Source organism: Podarcis gaigeae (genome assembly GCF_964106915.1).
Source record: "Podarcis gaigeae genome assembly, chromosome: 9".
NCBI lineage: Eukaryota > Metazoa > Chordata > Lepidosauria > Squamata > Lacertidae > Podarcis > Podarcis gaigeae.
In genome coordinates, this window is record NC_139685.1 from 7089164 (window position 1) to 7109252 (window position 20089).

Here is a 20089-nt window from a genome sequence, read left to right on the forward strand (position 1 = left end):
CCGATTCGAACTATAAAATGGTGATTTTCTTGAGTCGAAATGAGAGTACGCCTAAACATTTTTTTTTAGAAAAAAAGCACTGATGTTGACTACCACCACTTAGAAGCCTATTTTGGCATTAAGCAGTGTGTGTGTGTGTGTGTGTGTGTGTGTGTGTGTGTGTGTGTGTGTGTGTACACATATATCCCAAATGGTTCTGTTTGAATTCCTGCCTAACCAGTGAATTGAGAACATAGGAGTCGGCTTCTGGGACACGCCTGAAGATCGTTACACTTCACTGAAAATCTCCATCTTCATCTCATTGTGATGAGCCTGTACCAACTGGCTTGTGAAAGTTATAGTTTTGCTAGAAGTTCTTGTTAAAGGAATACAAAACACGCATTGTTTAGTAAAAGATTTTTTTCTCTCTGAGATCTTTGAATGACTTGGATCATCAACATCTATAAATTTAATATGTCGGCATGATTAAAAAGCAAACCTTCATAATTACATAATTACATAAGAGAACAATCTGCTTGTTTTTAACTACCAGCAATACCTCTGCCAATTTAATTATTCAAGATGAAAGAAGTGCAATGTGGAAGGGTACTAGGACTGCCTAACCATGTGCTGGGTTGCAGATTTTGGCTCCACTTACGGGCCATGAATGTTATTCCTGCTGCAATTCCCATTATGGAATTACCTGGAATTCTGGCTTAACTTGCATGCCAGCTGGTGAACAAGTTAAGGCAGAAGGATCGTTCAAATTTCTACCACAGAAACGTATTTTAAAATGGCGAAAGAGGGAGGCTTGAAGGCAACATGGGACTTGAAATTTTTCACCTTGACAAAAAAACCAGTTGCTGTTTGAGCAGCAAGGTGGCAGCAAAACAATATTATCGTTATTCTTCCTGGCCGTCGGGCTGAACCACATTCTGAGTGTGTATAAATGAGGCAGCTCTTCCTAATTCAGTTCTTAAAATAGGTGACAGACAACTGGAAGCGAGGATGACTAATCTAGCCCCTAGTATATAGCGCCAAGCCAAGATGTTTTGATGCCTGAACTAGAGCATCAAATGACATCCCCACCCCAGGGATAGGACCAATAGTTGTAGAAGACTTAGAGCTCCATTCAGGCAGCAGTTCCAGGCTAGGGTTGCCACATTTGGTCAGGCAAAATACTGGACAGGTCAGGGGGGAATTGGGGAGCTAAAAATTATCATACTTTCCCGTGTTTAAGACTATGTTTTTTTCTTTAAAAATCATGCTAAAGAATGGGGGTCGTCTTATACATGGGTAGTGCATAGGGTGGATGTTTGATTGGTTGCTGCCGTGGCTGCTAGCAGCTATTGTACGTGTTATTGGTTGCTGCGTCAATGGGTGGTGCAGTGGCAATAGGGCAGGCGATTGGCAGTAGGGTACTTTACCTGAGTGCTTTATCTTCCGATCTTGCTCTTTGGACTTGCTGCTCATGTATTGCAAACTCTTCCATTCTCCACTGGAGCAGTCCCCCATCGCTTTCTGAGTCTGACCGACCTGCCTCCTCTGGGAGCACAAAAAGGCTCTCTCTTTCCTTCTCCCACTGGACCCACCCCCTCCCTATACAGTTTTGAGGGGGAAAGGGGCTCGAATATGTGAAAAAAGGCATCCCGTTTGAAGTCCAAACAGGACAGGGGACACTCCCCCCCCCAAAAAAAGGATGATCAAATTTTTCTAGGTACCTGCAGCAACTCTAGTTCCCACCTTCGTCTTATCTCCTGTTCAGTCTCTTAAAACAGCCTGCTTTACTTTTCGACCCAAGACAGTCCTGCTGCCACTGTAACTCCTCATCTCAGTGACTCCCAAATGCACTTTTTAGCTACTTTTCGCCCAATGTGAAATACTGGCAAAAGCTCTTTTACCTGAGATGTGGAATGAGAACTCTGCTGAAACCTCTGTTTTTCTTCGATTTGGGGGTGAGGGGGTTTAGTTGGCTCTTTGCCTGTGCCTTGGTTCATGTGGGCAGCCTTCTTGGCCAAGGTTCTTGGGTCAGATCCAGGCTCTTTTGAATGAGACTGGTTTCTTAAGATTCGTTTCAATCCGGATTTAGGTCTGATTGGGGCCCTGCCTTGGCAACTCTGTTTGATTACCTATGTCAGGACAAAGGGGTTGGTAGGAAGGGACAGAGGTAATAATTTTGTTTGTTTAGTCATAACCAAACAGAAGCAAAAAATCTGCATACAGAGTTGAGCCACAAATCCAGCTCTTAATTTCCTGGCCAGTGGTGCAAATAAAGGAATATGCGTAGAAACATAAAATATCAGACAGCAAAAAGCAAGCAAACTCTCCACAAAATATTATGCATGGGGATAAATTGGGCACTGAGTAATAAAATGGACAAAATCATCTGTGACAGTTTTACAAAATATACAAGACGCTGCTCCAGGCGCAATGTCTTATAACAACCATCCCAAAAAGTTGAGGGCATGAGATTAAATCTTAATTCTGTAAATTTTAATAAGCAAACTTGTATTATTATTTTTTTTAAAAAATATTTTTATTAAAGATTTTCTGGAATTACAAAAGAACATGCAATGTCTCTTTTCATTTTCAGATCATAGTCTCTTTTAGTTACGTTCAATGTAAGACAATGTTAGGCACATGCCTGAACAGCTGGAATACCAGGAGATAAAGCCAGTATTTTCTTGACAAATGCATTCTGAACCTTCTCCAACTCCTGAATTAGTGGTTGGCTGAAACACCAGAGTTCTGCACCGGATGACCTGGAGGGCAAACGCCTAGCCAGAAATACTTTGATGGCTGTGGCAAACAGGGTTATGTGTCTCTGAAAACTCTTCTTGATCTCTAAGTCACTTTCAGTATCATCCATAGGGTCGCCAGACCTCTAGGTCTGAGCTGTTGTCTCCTTTTGCCTGTCCCCCTCCAGGTGTCGGGCTTGAATATCCAAGTACGCAAGAGTGCCTTTAATATTTCCTTTGAAAAAGAGGATTGTGCATGCAGATTGCAAGCTGCAGCTGGCTGAAAATTATGGCATAGACACAAAGTGTGTGTGGGGGGGTCTACCCTACTCTGCTCCCCTCTCTCAATTAACATCTGTCTCCTGGGGCTGCCCTGTGACATCACCAGGACCTCCCTTCTTGACATCACCAGAGACCACCCCTACGTCTCAGGTTTGGGATCTAAAATCTCAGCATCTGAGATGCTCCTCACCATGGTATCCCTGCTCCTGGAATGCCATCAACCATTGCATTCTTCTGGAGCTACTTTCTAAGTGGGGCTTGTGGGGCACTGCTTTATGGTGGTTCCAATCCTACTTGGATGGCTTTCTCCTGATGGTGATGTTTGTGGAGTGTTGTTTGGTCACATGGTGTCAGGCTTCAGGAAATCAGGCTTCCTCCCTCCTTTGGCAGCAGATAAGCAGAACAAAGGAAAAGGAGTCTTCTTACCAGTTAGAAACTTTAATGCTCAGAGCGAGAGAACAAAGAATCCATTTCCTAGGAATGACGGTGCTCCCAATTAAGGGTTCCACCCACATCATCCCTAGTCACCCATGTCACTACAGCATCCGGTAACCTGAGCTCATAACCACTGTGCTTTCTGTGGTGCCACATTATCAGCTCTTCTTGACCTTTGGATTAGCAGATGAATGCTTTCCAGAGACAATTAATCTGTTAATTCTCTCTCTCTCTCCCAGTGCTCCTCCTAGCTGTTCCCCACCCAGTACTTCCCAGCTTCTGCCTTCTGAACTATGTCCCTCTGCAAACCACTGTTCCAAATCTATACTGTCCACCTGCTCCTGGGAAGAGTCAGGATCCTGGTCAGGAGCAGGGGGCAGTGGCGTAGCGTGGGGGGTGCAGGGGGGGCCGGCCGCACCGGGCACAACATCTGGGGGTTAGGGTAAGGGGGCGCAAATCCACGGGTTAGGGGGCGCAAATTACTTGCCTTGCCCTGGGTGCTGACAAGAAGAAGAAGAAGAGTTTGGATTTGATATCCTGCCTTTCACTCCCTTTAAGGAGTCTCAAAGTGGCTAACATTCTCCTTTCCCTTCCTCCCCTACAAGAAACACTCTGTGAGGTGAGTGGGGCTGAGAGACTTCAGAGAAGTGTGACTGGCCCAAGGTCACCCAGCAGCTGCATGTGGAGGAGCGGGGAAGCGAACATGGTTCCCCAGATTACGAGACTACCGCTCTTAACCACTACACCATACTGTCGTGACAACCCATGCTACGCCACTGGCAGGGGGAGGGGGAGGCTCCCACCATTCCTCCTCAGTGCAGCCCATCTCAGCACAGTCCTTGACACATGGACCTTCAAGAATATGGCACTGGAGCAGGGTTCAAACCTGTCCCCCATACTATCTAACATCCGCAGGCGACCACTGGGGCAGATCACCCTGAGCTCTAGAGCGCATTGCCAGTAGTATGCTGATGATAAGCTGCTCTGCTTCTCCTTTACATTTGCAAGTCATAGAATCATAGAATCATAGAGTTGGAAGAGACCACACGGGCCATTGAGTCCAACCCCCTGCCAAGCAGGAAACACCATCAGAGCACTCCTGACATATGGTTGTCAAGCCTCTGCTTAAAGACCTCCAAAGAAGGAGACTCCACCACACTCCTTGGCAGCAAATTCCACTGTCAAACAGCTCTTACTGTCAGGAAGTTCTTTCTAATGTTTAGGTGGAATCTTCTTTCTTGTAGTTTGGATCCATTGCTCCGTGTCCGCTTCTCTGGAGCAGCAGAAAACAACCTTTCTCCCTCCTCTATGTGACATCCTTTTATATATTTGAACATGGCTATCATATCACCCCTCAACCTCCTCTTCTCCAGGCTAAACATGCCCAGCTCCCTTAGCCGTTCCTCATAAAGCATCGTTTCCAGGCCTTTGACCATTTTGGTTGCCCTCCTCTGGACACGTTCCAGTTTGTCAGTGTCCTTCTTGAAGTCTAGTATAAAGTTACCTGATTTTTTTCAATGAATCCGGGGACACTTTTCAACTTCAGTAGGAATGATAGGATTTTGTCAGGGGACTGTCCCCAGGAAACGGGGACGTCTGGTAACCTTAGTCTAGTAATGGATGTTCTAGATTGGTATCCAGCCATAATGATGAACTGGATGAGAGTCAATAAACTGCAGTTCAATCCAGGCTGTCAGTGGTTGGTTGCCTATACTGGATGGGGTATGCATGTCTGGCCTACGGATGCGGTTATACTATGGTTACCAGATTTTTTTCCAATGAATCTGGGGACATTTTTTTCCTTTGAAGCTGAGTAGCAACAGGGAGTCAGTAGTGGAGATGGTGAGGCAAAAGACCCTGGACCCACACAAACATGCATATTGCATAAAGGTGCAAAGCCCTTCTTTCGCACCCTGTGAAACATAAATGCACATAGTTTTTTAAAACTGGGCAACGGCCACCTGCCTGCGACTCCCGAGCCTCCCCCAATCTCCTGCCCCCTTCCCCCTTTATTTTGACTGATCAGGGGAGGCTTGGGAGTCACGGGCGGGTGGCCATTGCCCAGTTTTTTTAAAAAACCCTGCACATTTATGTTTCACAGGGTGCAAAAGAAGGGCTTTGTGCCTTGCCTGGCAGAGAAACCATGTGCCCTTCACCCCTCCTGGGCAACGGCCACCCACCCCCGACTCCTGAGCCTCTCTCGAGCAGTCAAAACAAAGGGGGAAGGGGGAAGGAGATCTGTATCACCAGACATCCCCAGTTCCCCTTCTGCAGTGCCAGTCAGCAGCCTGGAGCCAGCCTGGTAGGGCAGTTGGTTCTGGCTGGCTTCAGGAGCTTCTCACTGCTGTGGCGCAGGAAAAAGGGTGGGCGTCACGGCAGCGAGCAGCTGCTGAAGCCAGCCAGAGCCAACTGTGCTACCAGGCTGGCTCTGGGCTGCTGAGACTGCTGCTGCCACGTTTCCTGGGGACAGATTTGCAAATCTGGGGACATTCCAGGGACAGAATTTGTCCCCAGGGATGTCTGGCAACCTTAGGTTATACTCCCTCCGAAGGAGCAGGTATGTAGTTTGGGTGTGCTTCTGAATCCATTACTGTGACTCGGGACCCCAAAGACCACTCTTCCCAAATGAATCAACCTGGACCCTGCGTATGTCTCTTTAGCAAACTGGGAGCTTTTAACTTGTCTTTAACATCTGGGAACCTTGATTAGCTCCTCAAGGCATGTATTCAGGTGTTAAATTAAGTACACAGCACCCTCGTGTGCACATGTTTGGTGTGCCTGCAGCGAACTCTGTAGGAAGTGTAGATCTGCCCAGATCACCCTGACATAAAAGAGGAGGCCACCCAGATCTTAACATGGGTGGTGATGAGAAAGATAAGAATCTAAAAACTACATTCATGACTTTGCCAATAATACATATTCACTCACCCACCTGTTTCTAAATATAAAATCAGACCACTCTTGCCAGATATTGTTTACTAAAGCTGCTGAAGTTTGGGTGGCATTCGGCTGAGCACACAACCTCGGTTTAGGCTACCCTGGGTGGTGACAGATGTATATTGCAAGTGGGGTGGGATTGGTTCAAAGAAGCATTCATTACCTGAAAACAAATGCCTCTGGCTGGACTATGTCTTTAAATCGCTCCCACATCACACAATGTGCAATCTTATTCATATTTGCTCAAAGCAAAACCACTTGTACTCAAAGAGGTTTCTTTCCAAATAAATCTGAAGGGCTGATTGCCTTAAAATGTATGTCCTTAAAATGAGCCCCTTCTTGATAGAGGGCAGTCTCACAATTTTACAGAAAGTGGGTAATATGTGCCCTTCTAAGGCAGAATGCGAAGGAGAGACTTGCCCAATTTGCTGCAAGGGTGATGCAGAAATAACCGTGCATATGCAAAAAGCAAATTCATGCAACTGGGATTATCGGTTGTTGTTTTTCCAAGTGGAAAAGAAGTATTCTTCTGCAGAGATTTTGTGCAACATGGGATCACTGCCAGCTAGTTTTTTTCACTATCAATCACACCTAGAGAGGCTGGAGGAGTTTGCTTGGTTCATATCTGTAAGGTGAACTGAACTGGTTCATAGGTGGGTTATGTCAGTCTTTGGTTCTCTCAGTCTCTCACCCTTCCAAACCTAAATCCAGTTCTTCACACTTCTGCAGCCATGTGTAAAAAAGAAAGAAAGGTTTTTTTAAAAAAAATCTTCATGAAAATTCTTGAGCGTTTTAGTGTGAATTTCTCCTAATAAGTAAACTTTTGTTAGTAATTTCTCCTAATATAATGCATTTTAGTATGTTGTTTTCACTAATCTATTCATTTTTATGCAGTTCCTCTCTGATATGTACATTCTTGTAAATACTGTTTGGGATTGCATTGCAAAATTCTGATAAGTGTGAATTTGGAAGAATGGCTGTGCTTTGGTTCCCATACTGTTTTGCAAAGTGTGGACTTGATAGATTTGGCTTCAAATGCAAACTGGATGGAATTTCTTCTCCCTTCCTAATAAGGGACTATTGAAAAAGGCAGAAGGATGAGCTCTGGCTTCTTTCGGTGCCAGTGTGCCAGTGTGGTTTAGGAGAGCCAGTGTAGTGTAGTGGTTAAGAGCGGTAGACTCGTAATCTGGTGGACCAGGTTCGCTTCCCCGCTCCTCCACATGCAGCTACTGGGTGACCTTGGGCTAGTCACACTTGTCTGAAGTCTCTCAGCCTCACTCACCTCACAGAGTGTTTGTTGTGGGCAAGGAAGGGAAAGGAAATTGTTAGCCTCTTTGAGACTCCTTCAGGTAGTGATAAAGTGGGATATCAAATCGAAACTCTTCCTCTTTGCAGTGTTGATCCAGGGAGTGCTTGAGTGCTCTCTATTGGTCGCTCTTACCTTTGATCAAGTTAATGTTTTGGACAGACTCGTTTTTAGTTCCTAGCTCAGAAATGATACATTACCATGGATAAGCTTAGGCAATTCATTCTATCTCATTTTGGACCAGGAAATTGTAATTATCATTCAGAAATTATAGAGTAGGAAATAGAAGGGCTATGATATCCAATTGCAAAGCATTTTATGCATTAACTGTGCTCTACAGCATCTTAAAAAGCAGAGACATCCCTTTGCCAACAAAGGTCCGTATAGTTAAAGCTATGGTTTTTCCAGTAGTGATGTATGGAAGTGAGAGCTGGACCATAAAGAAGGCTGATCGCCGAAGAATTGATGCTTTTGAATTCTGGTGCTGGAGGAGACTCTTGGGAGTCCCATGGACTGCAAGAAGATCAAACCTCTCCATTCTGAAGGAAATGAGTGCTGACTGGAAGGACAGAGCCTGAAGCTGAAGCTCTAATACTTTGGCCACCTCATGAGAAGAGAAGACTCCCTGGAAAAGACCCTGATGCTGGGAAAGATGGAGGGCACAAGGAGAACGGGATGACAGAGGGCGAAATGGCTGGACAGTGTTCCCGAAGCTACAAACATGAGTCTGACCAAACTGCGGGAGGCAGTGGAAGACAGAAGTGCCTGGCGTGCTCTGGTCCATGGGGTCACGAAGAGTCGGACACAACTAAACGACTAAACAACAACAGCATAATGAACTTCTTGAGAAAGGAAGAGTATTAGCATGTACCTGTCATGTCTTCTCACACTTTGACATTAAAGATGCCAATAATCTTGCATGCATTTTGCAAGGGACGCCATGCAATGCACACTATGCAAAGGGGAGGCGGTTTCCCAACAGCTGCAGTGTCACCTAGTGGACAAACAATTGTTGTTCTGTGCCACTTTCACATGTGGCACAGAAAGGATAAGGATAGCATTAGACAAGAGAGTCATTATTGGCTTTCAAAACAGACATTGCACAGCATCAGGCAAAGAAACAAGACTGCTGTTTGAGTTATGGCCAGGGCCCAGCACCATTTGAAGAAATGTGCTATAAAAGCCCTTTGGCTAGTCAATCTACAGGATGTATTTTTCCTGCTGTGGTATGTTTTCTTTAGTTCTACAGTGGTTTTAGTGAAGGGACAACAGAGAGCCTTTCTTTTCTGAACTAGCTTGCTGGCAAACTGAGCTACCTGAAAAGACCCAGTCTGTGAAAATATCTGAAAGCAATTTCTGCCTAGGCATTCAGTTCTGCTGCATGCACGGTGTACTGCAGGTATGGTCTAATGTCCCTTGTTCCAGGCTTATAATGAAATTGAAATTTACCTGAATGATTCCCCTTCCCAAATCAGATGAGCATGCCCCACCATTCATAGCAGAAGAAGGGCCCTACCTCTGAACATCGGACCAGGGTTGTTTGAATGTTTCCCACTCTCTTTCCCAGGAAGAACACCACAAAGAAGGGTTCCTTTTTTCTCTCAAACAGAAATCTATGTTTCTGTCCTGTGGCTGCAAAGGTGAGCATAGTTACAATACCTCCATCCCAGCAAAAGCAACATCAGCTTGGTTGCAACTTGATTCAAATCAGTCATTGTAATCTTCCCCTAACTTTTAACTCCTTCCTTCTGTGCCTTCTTTCTAGAATGTTAGCCTAGAGAGTCAGGGACTGTAGTTTTGTTTTGATTTGTATCTAGAAGTCTCCTAACCTCTGATCCCTTGTGCATGGAATTTTGTTGTGTTAAACGTTAACTGATGCAAGAAGATTTTGTAGAAAACTTTGACTGAAAAACAGTACATTTTTTTAAAAAGAAAAGGAATCACAATCAGTCAGGATATGATAGCCACCACTCTCTGCTGTCTAATAACGCAACAGAATTAGTAGCGCTAAGTTGTAGGTCATATTCACATCATGAGACCTCTGGGTATAGGGCGGTATAGAAATTCAATAAATAAAAAGAATCATCCATACATTAAATTTATGCAAGTGCTAAAAGCGGGCAAAGGTAAGACCAAGTAACTTGGCAAGATCCTTTCAGAGGTCCCTTTTACCAATCCTTGCATCTGGGTCATGTACTAATCTCAACTGTAGAACATAATATGACCAAGAACAAGTAAACATTCAATGGGTCAGTCTCAAGACAAGCCCAGATCCATTCCAAGCAAATGCTACTGTGTTTCTGCTCAGTGTGTTAGCTAGCCTTTGGGCACATTATTGATATCCGTGCACCCATTAGTGACCACTCTACCTTCAAACTTCCAAGACTGCTTTGCTCTGCTGCTTTAGATGTTGTTGTTGGCATCTATCTGTCTTGTGAGACAATGGAGTGCACCTCTGAAGGTGAAGTCAAACCACTGCGCCAGCAGCACTGAAGTGACCTCTTCAGGATGCAAGCCTGGGCAGTGTATGAAGGTCCTGAGCTGCCAGGATGATAAGATGATTCCCCTACGTGGCCTCATTGATGTGGTCCAAAGGGAAGCAGAGCTATACATTTCATACCTGCTGCAGGAGTTGCTGGAAGGATGCATACAAGGCGCCATCAAACCATCTTAGGGTCCCTACTCTAGATTTGTGTACAGTTTACTTCTTAGTCTTTTCTTCCCCAGAAGATACCCATAAGGTAGCAGAGATTTAAGATAAAGAGTTTTCCTTCTCCCGAATGGGCTACCTTCCCAGGATCAGGCACCCCCAGACTCGGCCCTCCAGCTGTTTTTGGGACTACAACTCCCATCATCCCTAGCTAACAGGGCCAGTGGTCAGGCATGATGGGAATTATAGTCCCACAACAGCTGGAGGGCCAAGTTTGGGGATGCCTGCTTTAGATGAACCTTGGTGCAATCATTTTACAAGGCTGGTCATCCAAGAATGGCAGTAAGGCTGTCCCTATGGTGGGTGTTCTTTCTGGACTTATTGACAGAAAAATTGAACCCAATGTAGGGGTTTCGGCAGACTAATTCCTGCTCTACTCCCCCCCTTCCATTTTCTTCTGCGCTCTTGACATTCCATGTCTGAATTGCACATAACTGATGGCTCCATGGGGACCAAGGAGTCTTCAGCCTTCCCAATAAAATATTTGAGGGGGCCAGCCTCCCCAGTTGATGGGCATTGCCATTCAAAAGGTGTGTGCGCACCATATCATGTGATCAATTATGCAGGGTTGGGCTTACCTGCCCCCCATATACTTTATTTAAGTTGGCACCCCTGATGGACTCATAGTCTGACCAAATCCTTGGCTTTTATTCTGTCCCTTCCCCCTTCCCCTACTGATTCAGCAGCCATCAACAATCTCTAAGTCCTAGGACCTCCAAGATGTTGACTGTGTACCATGTAAGCTTCTCCATATATATTTCTCCATGTCTAGGGTGTGTCACCCCTGCCTGCAACCAAGTATGTGGAAACCACTCACTTGTTTTTGGGTGGCCTCGTATTGCTTTCAAATGGATAGGTCACATCGAGGCTGTGAAACTCAAAGCGCAGAAAGCTTGTGGGGCATTAATGAAATTCTATTTTATGGTGGGTGGTCAGCTATTGGAACCTTTATGGCGGGTGGTCAGCTATTGAAAATCTTTGCCACTAACGTCGTCTCCCAGATGCTTCATGGAGTAGCGATATGGGGCAAAGACCCAAATGCCAACAAAGCCTTAGAAATAGTGCAGAACAAATTCCTCAGGAAAGTGCTCTCGCTCTCCAGCTGCTCTTCTCCGCGTTGAGGCTGACGTGACAACAATACAGGCTAGAATTGACTACCTGGGCTTAAATTATGTGAAAAGACTTCGATTTCTTTCGGAGGAGAGATTCCCCGCTATGTCACACACAGAACAGAAGCAGACCAAATGTTGGAAGGATCCAATGCCTCTTGTCCCAATACCAATTACAAGATTTTCAGGTGACTATGAAGATGGACAAGAAGCACTTAAGAGATTGTCTCTTTAGGGATCTAACCATGATGGCTTCTAGCAAGAGTTCGCCATGGTTTCCAGTTATTAAAATGGAGCAGGCCCGGGCCAGTTACCTGTCAAAGCTCCCACTTGCTGTGCTTAGAATTGCTTTGAAAGAATTACGATTCCAATCGATGCCCTCGGCGGTGTTGGATGGACGCTACAGCAAAGTACATTGCGAAGAGAGACTTTGTCTGTGTGGGCAACCCTGTGTGGAGGACCTGTGCCACTATTTATTGCAGTGCCCGTTATATATAGACCCAAGAGACCAATTCATAAACCCCCTGTTTCTGAATGAAACTCACTTGAATAGGGTGGAAAGGGTGAAATGGCTGCTGAGCGATACTTATGACTTCTATGCGTTGGCAGCTAAGAAGATCAGGAGGAAAATACTAGATAAAATAGTGGTCAACTGCAAAGGGGATTCGGATTTTTAATTTGGCACATTTTACTAGAGAATCTTCTGCTATTCTATTTTATGCAACAAACAATCTTAGTAGTTGTGACTGTGGTTTATATTGTATGTGTGGTGCCTGATGATTTTTATGGTTATTGCTGGTTTTCCTTTTGTTATTTTTCTGAATGATGGCATGGCCTATGGCTAGCGCAATAAAAGTTGATGATGATGATGATGATGATGATGATGGATAGGTACTCAGTGTCACTGGGTTCACTGGACTTGCATCAAAATGTTCCAATGTATTCCCTACCCTCTAAGACATATGTGTTATGAAAATGGCTCCTGTTCATGGCCTCAAACAGTCTGGAACAGGCTCTTTAAGTACTGCTCTCTCTTGTCTTTTCCCTATATTTTCTCTTTCTCTCTCTTCCAAACAGAAGTATTTTGTTGTTTTGGTGCTCTGTATCAGGGATGGGAAAGCTGTGGCCATCTAGATGTTGCTGGACTGCGACCCGCTCACCTGGGGCTCACCTGGGGCTCACCTGGGGCTGGTGGGAGTTGGAGCCCAACAAAGTCTGGAGGACCACAAGTTCCCCAACCTTGCTATGCGTACTGGGATGGTCTACTCAGGTCAGGAGAATGAGACAGGAAAAATATGACCTTTTTCTTTTCCTTGTATTCTGAAGCATTGGGGGGGGGGGGGTTCACATCCGCCAAGCTAAGCAGTTGGCTCCTTACCTCTCTCGCCCTGACCTAGCCACTGTGATCCATGCAACGGTCACCTCCAGACTGGATTATTGTAACTCACTCTATTTGGGGCTGCCCTTGAAGCTGACCCAGGAACTCCAGCGGGTGCAGCGGGTCTGTCACTGCTTCTGGTCATAGGAATAAGCTGCTCAGTTTCACCCTATGAAGAGGTTCTTAGGGGTCTGGGGCAAAAACTACTGCCTTCAATAGAATCCAAATGTCATCCACGTTGATATATTGGGGGTAAGGACAGAGTGTGCATCAGCAATAGCTTTATCAACATGCTTACAACTGCACCTTAAATTACCGTATTTTTTGCTCCATAAGACACACTTTTTTCTTCCTAAAAAGTAAGGGGAAATGTCTGTGTGCCTTATGGAGCGAATGCGTGGTCCCTGGAGTTGAATTGCCCAGGGGCAAAAAGCAGATCATGCTCTCTTTTTTTTGAAAGTGGGTGTTGAAACAAAGCCGCTGATCGTAAGCGATTGCAAGCGAGATAAGGAACGCTAGCAATAAAGGAGGCTGCCTGGGAGGAGGGGAGGTAAAGACAGCAAACTTGCAAGGAGAGGAGACAGGAAGACTAAATCAATGAGGAGAAAAATTAGAAGAAAAGGAGGAACAAAAAAACTGATCCAAAAGACACTAAGGCAAACAAGAGGGAAGGGAGTATTGAAAGGAAGCAGCTGATCAGTGGGATCAGGAGAGAGATAAGGGACGCTAGCGGAGGCTGCCTGGGAGGGGGGAGGTAAAAGCCCATGGATCCTCAGGATATTTGCATTGGGTCACCCCAAATTCACCATCAGATCACATAGCATGTCCATGGCTACAGTCTGCAGCAACAAAATCATGCACCCACTGTTGTGTGGGGCGCAAAAATGTGGTTACAAAGCATGGATCCACATGGATTCTCAGGATTTTTGCATTGGGCTACCCCAAATTCATCGTCAAATCACATGTCTATGGCCACAGCGTGAACCACAAAAATTATACACCCACTGTTTCATCAGTATATTTTTTTCCTTGTTTTCCTCCTCTAAAAACTAGGTGCGTCTTATGGAGCGAAAAATACGGTATATTTTTGTAGCTCACTTCTCGCTTCCTCATTGCCTTCGACCCTCTTGCTACTTCAATTAACAGACTTGTCTAAATGGAAATTGACTTTCTTAGCCCATATTATGCAATTTCAGTAAACACACATGGATTTTTTTTAATTAGTTGTACAAACTGGAACAATATTTATAGCTTGGTGTTCAGCGAGCCATTAGTGTGCTCAACATAGTACAATTTAGTGCACGGTATCATTAAATTGGCATCTGCTATACTGACTTGTAGCTATCTCCTCCTGGAGATCTTTGGGGCTATAGTTTAAAATACTCAGAGATATAGGGGGGTGGGAATGAACAGCTGCAAAAATGTAATGCTGTTTATATAGACCCAGCTGAAAAAAATAATGCTGTCAGGAGCTCCGCAACTGTAAGGCTTTTGCCCTGCAAAACAAGAAGAAATAAATAGTTTAGAAAGCTGTCTCCTTAAAAGCAGACACTGGATCTTTCTTTTCTATAAAAATACATAGAATTTAAATATTGCATTGTACTTCATGTGCCACAAATATTTTATCATAAGTTGTACCAAGATTTTGGCAATAGCAGCAGATTGACGATTTCAAAGGAGGCTTCACGTGCATCTACTGGTAAAGTCAGCTTGCATTCTGTAAGCATAAACCCAGGTTTCTGGAAGCTACTAGAAATCAATAAACACACTCATTCATGCAGGCACAATTCCAAGGAGCCACATAATTCATAGAATCGTAGAGTTGGAAGGGACCTTGGGGGTCATTTAGTCCAACCCCCCTGCAATGCAGGAATGTCAACTAAAACATCCTTGACACATGGCCATCTAACCGCTGCTTAAAAATTTCCAAGGAAGGATAGTCCATAACTACCAGAGGGAGTCTATCCCACTGTCAAACATCTCTTCCAATGAGGGATTTTGTTTGCTCTATTTTGGGGTCCCTATTATGAACTCCACACTTATGTCCTGAATGTGGACTATTGGGTACCATCGTTCCATTTTCAGCCTTTACCAGCAAGCACAATGTTTTGGGTTCTAGATCTAAAAGTTTCAGCATTCACACTGACCATCATATATTCTAGGGAAGTGCTATTTAAGGCTTTTAAGGACACACATTTATCCAGAATAGACCTGCAAGGACAGTTCCTAAGCATACATGTAGCAGAGGGGTTTTTTCTTGGGACAATCACTTTCAGGCTACCGGTATAAGAGGTCATGTGCCTCCCCCCTTCTGAAGCAAATGGCTCTTACTTCAACCATAGTGTGGATGCTGAGGGTGATTTCTGGCTAAGAACTACCAACCAAGTTCACGGCCAAACTTAGATGAGAACCTGCGTTTTCCCACCATCAATCTAGTGAACATCGCATAATTTTCTGTACAATGCTCTTTTATATTCATTTAACACATTAAAATGCATACCTCTTCTATTTAACTTCAAGCCATAAAATAAGGACTATAAATTTTAGAAGTTTAATGATCTGCTTTGCTGATTGACTAAGTTAAGAATACATTTGGAAATCAACAACCTGCCTTTCAACCTACAGTTTAACAATAAATTACCATTGCCAGAGAGAAACTTTTTCTTTCATCCCCCCCCCACCTCGTTCCTTAATACAGTTTGACACCAAAATGGAAATAGTTTTTATAAAACTGAAAACACTGACAGACAGAACTTTGCCTGTTCTCCCTTTAGTTGCAATTGGCTTAACTACACATCTGCTTTGGCTGAATGACCTAACAAAACAAACTTACGAGCCAACAAATAAAGTTAAAATACTATATTCTTGGGGAACAGAGCTCAAAGTATTCTGGTGGAATAGCTCTTTAGCAGGAAATGTCCTATAAGAAAAGCATTGGAGTAATACCAGTTAATAAGGTCTTATGTATAACTTGAGTAGAAATAACTTGGGTAGAACTTTTGGTGCACCTCAAAACTATTAACTGAAAATATATCTCACTGGAAAGTGCTCGTTTCATCACTAAATAGCTAGGGTTCATCACTAAACAACCTGGTTCATAACAAAACAACTTTATCCAGCTAAAGATAAACCAATCTTTTGTCACGTTGATTTCAAATGGAGAATTAAGTGCACATGCTTAAATAGTTCACATTAAACACACTATTAAACTCATTATAAACCCATTATATAAACCCATTAAACTCTATATCCCATTTGGATATAGAAGCACTTAATTTAGTGGGATTTTGCTAATACATTCCCCCCCCCCCCCCGATACTCTTATCACAGTGAACTAATCTTGCCATTTCCTTTCTTTTGGGTTAAGACATGTTCCTGGGTTCAAGCTGTAGTTCTAGAACCAGCTCTTAGAAATTCAGAACCACATCTTAGTATGATAGAGACAAAATTACCTTTTCCTCCTCAGCCTCTAAAGATGCTGATGATGTAGGAACAGATGTCATGCAGGGACTCCCAGCAGTGCTTCTTCGCTAACTTCATCGCTTCAGAATCGTTCCCAGACATCTGACCTTCTTGGGTTGCTTTTGTAGGAGGCAAAGGAGATGGTTTGGGTCTCCCTGGTTTTTTAAGCAAGGCTTTCCCTGCTTGGCTTTTTTTAACTTGCTTTGGAGAAGTTGCAGGGTTCGGGACTAGCTTTGCTTGATTGACAGCATCTGCCTGTGGGTTTGGCTTTATGCTGGAAGCCACTTGCTTCATGTGAGCTTCAGGAGGAGCTCTCTGGCACATGGACGGCTTCAGAACCGCATTGGGCTGGCAGGCGTTGGTCTGTTTCCTTCGGTCCATGGCAATCTGATTCCAATAAATCCTTTGGTTCTTATTAAAAGAACGACAAAGCGATGGATTCCCAGTATATTCACACCAGTAAATTTTGCCTTGATTCCGGCATTCTATTCTGAGTGTCACTTCGCCATTTCCACTCATATTCATCGTGCAGGCATCTTTCACTTTAGTGTAAAAGTTTATTTCGTCACCGTTGCTCCTTTTCTTTGGCCTTGGATTTTTTCCTAAGCCTCCCATGAAACTGACAAAAATTACGAAAAAGATTGTGGCCGTCTTCATGGCGAAGCACAGAGTGAGATCCTTAGAGAAACTTTCCACGCAAGAGAAAGATGAATTGGGCTGCTTTAATGGGCTGACGTAGAAATAAGTCTCTCTTCTTTTTCAAGGGTGTGTGTGTCGTTTTCCTACTCCAGCCTACTTTTAAACAAACTCCTTTGGTTCAAGCTTATGGCTGTAATTTATAGCTCAAGGGAATGCCAAATAACCTGTGAACATTCAGGAAGGAAACAAGACAAATCGTGCTGCTCCAGCATAGCACAGCAGTTGTGTAACTAAAAGAAATATTTCTGTCTAACATGCACACATCACATTGGATCTTTAACAGATGACTTTTTCTCTTCTCCAGTTGCCTTCCATGTCAGGGCTTGTCAGATTACACAGAAGTAGCCAGAAGTATGGTCAAGGAATTAGGGATGCTGACCTGGCTTGTATAATAGAAACCTAGACAGAAAGAAGGGGAGTGTGAATCTCTTCCAGGTGTGATTTCCAGGGTACAGAGTGAAGCAATAGGCTCGGCTGGGGGGCAAGGAGGCAGAGGTGCTATACTGCTGTCAAACCTTCTGCCAATGTGGTGCCCTTCAGAAGTTGTTGAGCTACTAACACCCAATATTCCTGACCACTGCTTAGGCTGGCTGGCACTGATGGTAGTCAAAGTCCAACAATATCTGGATGGCACAAAATTGGATACCAGTTGTGGGGTTTTTTAATACTTTTATTTTGCTTTAAGGTAAAGGTAAAGGTAAAGGTATCCCTGCCCGTACGGGCCAGTCTTGACAGACTCTAGGGTTGTGCGCTCATCTCACTCTAGAGGCCGGGAGCCGGCGCTGTCCGAAGACACTTCCGGGTCACATGGCCAGTGTGACATTGCTGCTCTGGCGAGCCAGCACCAGTGCAGCACACGGAACGCCGTTTACCTTCCCGCTATAAAGCGGTACCTATTTATCTACTTGCACTTTAAGCGTGCTTTCGAACTGCTAGGTGGGCAAGAGCTGGGACCGAACAACAGGAGCTCACCCAGCCGCGGATTCGAACCGCTGACCATACGATCAGCAAGTCCTAGGCACTGTGGTTTTACCCACAGTGCCACCCGCGTCCCTTTTTTATTTTGCTTTAAACATATACATATAGACAACCAAAATTACAAAATAAAATTCCTTAATAATAATAAAAAAAACTACAAAAAATATCAAAGTACATGGCACAGAACATAACCAACTATGGGAAAGAAAAAAGAAAAGGAAAAAGGAAAAAATAAAAGAAAGAAAAAAAAAGGAAGATGAGCCAAAACAGGAAAGCTCATCTATTGTACACTTCTGTCAAGTTCACAACAGATCATTATTCTTATCAGTTCTCTCTATCTGCACTCCAAAGGAATCCCTCATCTTGGTATCAGGGAGCATTTCTCTATGCGGTATCATTCTAAGCATAACCAGGTCTTTCTTGTTGAGACCTTGTCCCCTAAATAATTATTTAAACATTCCCATTCTTCTTTCACCAATTTTTAAGGTTTATCTCGTATTGCATCTGTCAGCTTTGCAAGCTCCAAGTACTCACACAATTTGACTACCCATTCCTCTTTAGTGGGTGTATTTTTATCTTTCCAGTGTTTTGCCACTATAACCCTTGCTGCTGACGTTGCATACATAAATAGCCAGGTTTTACCAGTTTTGAGTGTCTTCAACTGGCATTACCTTAACGCAGAACTGAGATTATGTTAGTTTGCCACCAAGCTGTCAGAAGCAGTCTTGGAAGTGGTGTTGACAACCCCAGTGCTTTGGTACAACATACATGCCAAGGCCTCTGAATTTCTTGGCCACTGTGACAACCATGGATCTGCCTCAAATCACATTGGGCTCAACATATGCAGCAGGAAATACTCTAGATGTGGCATTCTGTACTCAGTTGCAGGCAAGTGATCTGGGGAGGAACCAAAAAAGATTGTAGCTGTCATGGCCTTCATGTTGCTCTTGATTTACACAAGGGTGGGGGACCAATTAGGATGTAAAAAAAAAAAAAAGCTTGCATCAGTTCCGACTTTGATGCCACAGTCATCACAGTGTCAGAGATGGATGCACCTAGGATACATGGGTCATGTAATTATGGCAGACTTTCTTTTCTTTTTTTAAAAAAATAATTTTTGTTAACAGACCAATCAAATCAAATCACATTAATTCCAAATTACAAAGCCAAATTTTAAATTTTTGTTGGGGGTACCCATATTTCAAGTTCCAAAAGGGATCCAATCATCTTGTTGCTGCTGATCTGATGTCTGCAAATCTGTCCAAATGATGTTCACAATTCTATCTAATCCTTCCTTATTGTTTTCCACATCTCTTCTTGTTGTTTTCATATATTTTTCCTTTTTCTTTGTGACCTCCGATAGTCTCCACAAGCGAGTTGAAACCAATTGTAGTCCTGTGCGGGTTTTCCCATTCATCCAAGGGTCATATTCAGACGGCTGCTGCTTTTCATCACTTCCATAAATAAACACACTCTTGCCGTCTACTCGTTAATCTTCACAGGTCTGTCACTCCCTTTCTCAGTCTTCTGAGGAGGTTCTGCCAGAAGTCCCATATAAAAACAGATCCATAGCTTCCTCCTCCTCAGTCATCAGTCTTTTGACAGAACCTGCCAACATGGCGACTCCCTTTTTATTGCTGCGCCATTCCAAATCCCTTATTCTTTTCCGGATCTCCATATGCCAAACTTTTGGTTGATAATTCATTTCCACACAGTTTTTAATCGTCCCGCTTAGGTCAGTTATGCGATGGTTCTTTTTGGGGAGGGGTTCTTGGGTAATCACATAGAAGAAAAGAAAAAAGCCCCCCCCCATCCAGTCCCGTTCCGACATACCAGCCCTTTGATGTTCTTCTTCATGATGAATTCCTGTTAAATCCAACCCATCGCTCTTACTTCACAGAGGTCACTTCAGTTAGCAGTCTTAACTCCCGTTCTTCACTTGAAATATGTGCATATGCTTCTTCTCTAATTGTTTAATTAGAGAGACAGCGTCTGGGAGAGCCGGCTCCCATGGGGGCTGTGTGCCTAGTGCCTTCACCCCCTTCTTTCGAACCCGGGGGTGATTTATGGCAACTG

At 44.0% G+C, this 20089-nt stretch overlaps 1 protein-coding gene across 1 annotated transcript; it reads right to left on the reverse strand.

The window, feature by feature from the left end:
* Positions 1–14097: 14097 nt before the first annotated feature.
* On the reverse strand, positions 14098–17076 carry FGFBP2 (fibroblast growth factor binding protein 2). The gene is made up of 2 exons (XM_083754707.1): positions 16327–17076; positions 14098–14370 (listed from the first exon to the last, which is right to left on the reverse strand). The coding sequence occupies exon 1, from the start codon at positions 16991–16993 to the stop codon at positions 16337–16339; it is 657 nt and encodes a 218-aa protein (XP_083610833.1). The 5' UTR covers positions 16994–17076; the 3' UTR covers positions 14098–14370; positions 16327–16336.
* Between the last annotated feature and the right edge of the window lie 3013 nt (positions 17077–20089).